The 6,458-nt window shown below is 34.9% G+C and overlaps 1 protein-coding gene across 1 annotated transcript in view; it reads left to right on the top strand.

Annotated features, from left to right (window-relative positions):
* STK31 (serine/threonine kinase 31) overlaps positions 1-6,458 on the top strand; it is a 106,323-nt gene that overhangs the window by 60,187 nt on the left and 39,678 nt on the right. Inside the window, exon 22 of the mRNA XM_024131233.2 lies at positions 2,330-2,452. Coding sequence (XP_023987001.1) covers positions 2,330-2,452 — 123 coding nt within the window. The remainder of the gene's footprint in view (positions 1-2,329; positions 2,453-6,458) is intronic.

Here is a 6,458-nt window from a genome sequence, read left to right as displayed (position 1 = left end):
AAAAAAAACACAAAAAACAAAAACCAAAATACACACAATCATGAGTGAGCAGTTCTCTTTGTTAAACTAACAGCTTTATTGAGATATAATTCACATACCGTAATGTGTATAATTCACTACTAATTTTACTATGGTCAGAAAGTTCTGCATCAATCACCACTGTCTAATTCCAGAACATTTTTTATCACCCTCAAAAAGAAACCCCATACCAGTTTGCAGTTACTCCCCCTTTCTTTCTCTACTCAGCCTCTTGGAAACCACTAATCTATTTTCTGTCCCTATGGATTTGCCTATTCTGGACATTTCCTATAAATGGATCATGTGTGGCCTTTTGTGATTGACTTATTTCACTCTGCATAATGTTTTAAAGGTTCATCCATGTTGTAGCATGTGTCTAAACTTCATTCCCTTTTAAAAATGCCCAAATAATTTTTCGTTGTATGGCTATGCCATATTTTGTTTTTACCTTTGTCAGTTTGTGGGCATTTGGGTTTCCACTTTTTTATTATTATGAATAATGCTGCTATGAAAATCAGTGTACAAGTTTTTGTGTGGAGATATGTTTTCTTGGGAGTGGACTTGTTGGGTTATATGGTAACTCTTCTGTGTTTCACCGTTTAAGGAACACAACTGTTTTCCAAAGTGGCTGCACTGTTTTACATTCTCATCAGCGATGTATGAGGATTCCAGTTTCTCAACATCCTTGCCAATATGTTATTGTCTGAGGAGTTCCCTTTTGACTAGTAAAAGTCATAATGCTTTTTTATTTTTTTTAAAGATGTTTTTTGATGTGGACCATTTTTTAAAAGTCTTGATTGAATTTGTTACAGTTATTGCTTCTGTTTTATGTTTTGGTTTTTTTGGCCGTGAGGCCTGTGAGATCTTAGCTCCCTGACCAGGGATCGAACCTGCACCCCCTGCATTGGAAGGCAAAGTCTTAACCACTGGACTGCCAGGGAAGTCCCCATAATGCTTTATTTGTTGGTCGTCGGCAAGTTATAGGATAATGCCACCTGTCTGTATACAGTTTCAGTGGTGTTCATGTGGTACCTCAAATAGAAGAGAAAATAAAAATGTAAAACTATAATGAAATGCTGGATTATAGAGGATTTATACATAGTAGATTTGCTGAAATGTTTATTTATTTGAAAATTAGGATAACATCTTAAGAAAAATAACTGAACTGTGAGTTTTAAAAATGTCTCAATAAATAGGGATCCTGGTTAGTTTACCTTTTGAACATGCAATTTGCACAACTATAGATATGACTCCAAGGAATTCTTCCTGTTTTATACTGATTTGTCAGCTGTTATTATCCAACAAAACATTGTTTTTAATCTCTGTTTAAAATTATTTACTTTGAAATATTGATTAAACTCACCTTTTGCTGCATTTTTCACCCTACTCTCAGATTGAAGTACTAATCAGGAAGGGTAATTTGAAAAGTAGACTGTAGTCAAGAGCATTGCTTTTCATACTTCATACTGCATGCGAATCTCCTGGGGATCTTGTTAAAATGCAATTTTTAGAAATTGAGGTAAAATTAGTATATGATACTATATGTTTCAGGTGTACATAAACTGCAGATTTTTATTCGGCATTTCTGGGATGGAGATTTTGTATTTCTAACAAGCTCCCTGGTGATACTGTAGCTGCTGGTCTTTGGACCACACTCTGAGAAGCAAGGATAATGATGGTAGTGATATGTGCTAGGTAATTATTGTGCTGATTACCTTTACCTTTACAATAATTCTATAAACTAGTTACAAATTAATTCATTTCCTTTTTACAAATTAATTAATTTAGGCTCAAAGTGGTTAAAGCCCAAGGTCACATAGCAAATAAATGGCAGAGTGGGAATGGCAGTCAAGGTTTGTCTGAATCCAGGGTTCATGTTCTTGTCATTCATCATCCTTTGACACATTGGAAATGGTGTACTTAGAAAATGGTCAGTAAGGAAGTACTTTGTAGACTTGTGGTTTTTAAAAGTTATTTAGAATTTTCAGAATTAGAGAATAGCACTGCCTCTAGCCCTTATGAAGTGTGTTTTTTAAAAAAAGAGTACCAAATTCTTAAAGAATCACTGGTTCTTAATTTTTAATCTGCTGGAGTCTACAATGTGAAATGTAACCATAGTCTCATTGTTAATTTCATGAGACTGATTTTAAGAGTAATTTATAATAGTGGAAATTAGGTAAAAATATTTGAAAGCAGGAGAGAATAAAATATTTCAAATGAATATTTTTTGTGTTGATTAAATGCAGATTACTTCACAGAATGCCACCTCACCTGTGTTGCCTTTAAAATATTTAACCTACTGTTTTTGTAGAGTCAGCGAGCCTCAGTGAACATGATGGTTGGTGACTTGAGTTTGCTATCACCTGAATTGAAAATGGGAAAACCTGCTTCTCCAAGTTCTGACTTATATGCTTATGGCTGCCTTTTATTGTGGGTATGTTATTTTTTTATTGAAACAGTTAAGTCATTTATATATATTTCAGTATAGAAAGTGATGATTTAAAGTGGCTCTCCTCAGTATATTACTCTGAATAAAAAATAGTGGTAGATTTTTAGTAGAAAAAAATTTCTTCCCACTTGTTTCTAAAAGTTTGTCATAAATTGTTGCTCTACAGTTAATCTTTGAACAACATGGGTTTGAACTGCCTGGGTCCACTTAAGCGCAGTTTCATTTTCAATAGTATATACTATAGTACCACGCCATCCATGGTTGCATGGATACAGAGGAACCAGGGTTATGGAGGGCCAACCATAAATTCTATGTGAGTTTTCAACTGTGCCAAGCTTCGGCACCTCTAACCTCCATGTTGTTTAAGAGTCAGCTGTACTTACCATCTGTTGTGTACTTTCTAAAAATTGGCTTGATAATATGTTTTACATAGCATGCTACTGTCTTAGTTTTATTGAAGTCAAGATTAACAGTGAGGATGGTTTTGTCCTATGTTAAGCTGGAAGTAATTCATGCATATATGGAAAATAAATATTAAATGATATTAAATGAGCCTTGAGTAAATGTTCCTGCTTTGAGTGTAAACCAAATAGCTATTTCTAATCCATGGTTTAAACCCATTCTTCCTGTGAAATATGAGGGATTAAGTGTTAACAAGGGAAGGATGTCCTCACTTCTTCTGTTTAACATTGTACTGGAGGTTCTAGCCCAGGAGTCAGCAAAATTTTCCATAAGCAGCCAGATGGTAAATAGTTCAGGCTTTGTGGGACATACGGTTTCTGCTGCTTTAGCGTGAAAACAGCTATAGACAGTACATAAATGAGTGAGTGTCTCTGTTCCAATAAAACTTTATTTATGGATATTGAATTTCATATAATTTTCATGTGTCATGAAATAGTATTCTTTGATTTTCTTTTAAACATTTTAAAATGTGAAAACCATTCTTGGCTTGCACGCTGCATGAAAACAAGCAGTGGGACGGATTTGGCATGCAGGCTGTAGTTTGCTAATGCCGGTTCTAGTCAGTCAGATAAGGCAACAAAAAGAAATAAAAAGCATACAGTTTGAAAATGAAGAAGTAAAGCCATCTTTATTTGCAGATGACGTGTGATTAATTATGTAGAAAATCTTTATGAATGTTATATACATAAATGCTACTAAAACCAACAAATTTAGCAAGGTTGCAGGATACGAAGTCAGTATAATAATTAATTGTGTTTCATATACTAGGAAATTGAAATTAAACAGTCATTTACAGAAGTATAAAAAATATGGAGCTTTTAGAGCTAAATTGACAAAAGATTTGTAAGATCTATATACTGAAAACTACAAAAGTATTGTTGAGAGGAACTAAAGAAGGTGTAAATAAATGGAGAGATGTGCCGTGTTCATGGACTGGAAGAATCAGTGTTGTATGGATGTGAGTTCTTCTCAAATTGGTCATAGTTTTGATACAATTTCAACAAAACTCCTTCTAGGCTTACTTTTTTTTTTTTGACAGTAATTGACAATCAGATTCTGTAGTTTATATGAAAATACATGGGATCTGGGATAGTTAAAACAATTTTTAAAAAGAATACAAGTGGAGGATTTTAACTGATTTTAAGACTTAATAAAATTACAGTAAATCAAGACAGTGTGATATTGATGTAAAGTTAGATATAGATCAATGGAACAGAATAGAGACAGTAGAAATACACCCACTAAAATATAGTCAATTGATTTTTGACCAAGGTGCCAGGACAGTTCTATGAGGGAAAAGATAGTCTTCAACAAATGGTATTGTAACAATTGGATATCTGTACATAAAAAATAAACTTTGGCTCATTCATTGCACAATGTATAAAAATTAACTCTAAATGTATATTAGACCAAAATGTAAAACCTAAGTCTCTAAAACTCAAGAATAAAATACAGGAGAAAATCTTACTGATTTTGGCAAAGATTTCTTGTAATAGGACACAAAAAACATCAAGTATAAAAGAAAATAATTTGGATTTCATCAAAATTTAAAATTGTGCTCTTCACAAGACACAAAATTGCAAAATTGAAAGGCAAGTCATACACAAACTTGGAGGAAATATTTTCAAAACATATGTCTGACAGAAGACTTCTGTCCAGCTTACAGTGAACTCTTACAGCTGAATAATAAGAAGACAACTCAAAAATGGGCAAAATATTTAAATAGGCACTTACCAAATAAAATGTCCAGATGGTAAATAAGCATGTGAAAACATGCTCTCAATATCATTAGTCATTGGGGAAATACAAATCAAAACCAAAATGAGATACTACCACATGCCCACTATAATGTCTAAAATTAAAAATACTGACCACATCAAGTGTTGGCTAAGATGTATAGCAACTAGAACTCTCTATATTGCTGAGGGGAATGTAAATGTAATGACCACTTTGGAAAACAACTTGGCAGTTGTTAAAAGGTTAAACATATACCTATTACATGACCCAGCTGTTTTACTCCTAGGTATTTAGCCAAGAGAAATAAAAGCATATGTCCACACAAAGACTTGTACAAAAATACTCAGACATTTTACTTGTAAGAGCCAAAAAATGGGAACAACCCGAATGTCCATAAACAGATGAATGGAAAAACAGTCTGCTCTATATTCATTGGAATACTACTCAGCAATAAAAAGAAATGAACTATTAATACAGGCATGCCCTGTTTTATTGTGCTGCACTTTATTGCACTGCACATATATTCTGTTTTTTATATATTGAAGATTTGTGGCAACCCTGCATGTCTGATGATGGTTAACGTTTTTTAGCAATAAAGTATATTCTTAAATTAAGGTAAGTACATTGTTTTTTATACTTTTATTTTTATTTATTTATTTATTTGTGATATGTGGGCCTCTCACTGTTGTGGCCTCTCCCGCTGCGGAGCACAGGCTCCGGACTCGCAGGCCCAAGGCCATGGCTCATGGGCCCAGCCGCTCTGTGGCATATGGGATCTTCCCGGACCAGGGCACGAACCCGTGTCCCCTGCATTGGCAGGCGGACTCCCAACCACTACGCCACCAGGGAAGCCCTTCTTTTATTTTTTTAAAACCTTTATTGGAGTAATAATTGCTTTACAGTGTTGTAAAGTTTCTGCTGTATAACAAAGTGAATCAGCTATATGTATACATATATCTCCATATACCCTGCCTGTTGCGTCTCCTGTCCACCCTCCCTATCCCACCCTTCTAGGTGGTCACAAAGCACCAAGCTGATCTCCCTGTGCTATGCAGCTGCTTCCCACTAACCATCTATTTTACATTTGGTAGTGCATATGTCAATGCTACTCTCTCACTTCGTCCCAGCTTACCCTTCCCCCTCCCTGTGTCCTCAAGGCCTTTCTCTGTGTCTGCGTCTTTATTCCTGTCCTGCCGCTAGGTTCATCAGAACCTTTTTTCTTTCTTTGATTCCATATATATATATGTGTTAGCATATGGTATTTGTTTTTCTCTTTCTGACTTCACTCTGTATGACAGACTCTAGGTCCATCCACCTCACTACAAACAACTCAATTTTGTTTCTTTTTATGGCTGAGTAATATTCCATTGTATATATGTGCCCCATCTTCTTTATCTATTCATCTGTCGATGGACACTTAGGTTGCTCCCATATCCTGGCTATTGTAAATAGTGCTGCAATGAATATTGTGGGACATGACTCTTTGAATTATGGTTTTCTCACAGTATATGCCCAATAGTCGGATTGCTGGGTCATTGGTAGTTCTATTTTTAGGTTTTTAAGGAACCTCCATACTGTTCTCCATTGTGTCTGTACCAATTTACATTCCCACCAACAGTGCAAGAGGGTTACCTTTTCTCCACACCCTCTTCAGCATTTATTGTTTGTAGATTTTTTTGTTGATGGCCATTCTGACCGGTGTGAGATGATATCTCATTGTAGTTTTGATTTGCATTTCTCTAATGATTAGTGATGTTGAGCATCCTTTCATGTGTTTATTGGCAATCTGTAT

The sequence above is a fragment of the Physeter macrocephalus genome, chromosome 5 (assembly GCF_002837175.3).
Source record: "Physeter macrocephalus isolate SW-GA chromosome 5, ASM283717v5, whole genome shotgun sequence".
In the NCBI taxonomy this organism is placed as follows: Eukaryota; Metazoa; Chordata; class Mammalia; order Artiodactyla; family Physeteridae; genus Physeter; species Physeter macrocephalus.
The sequence above is the reverse complement of the archived record's forward strand: the minus strand, read 5'-3'. Positions and strand labels throughout refer to the sequence as shown.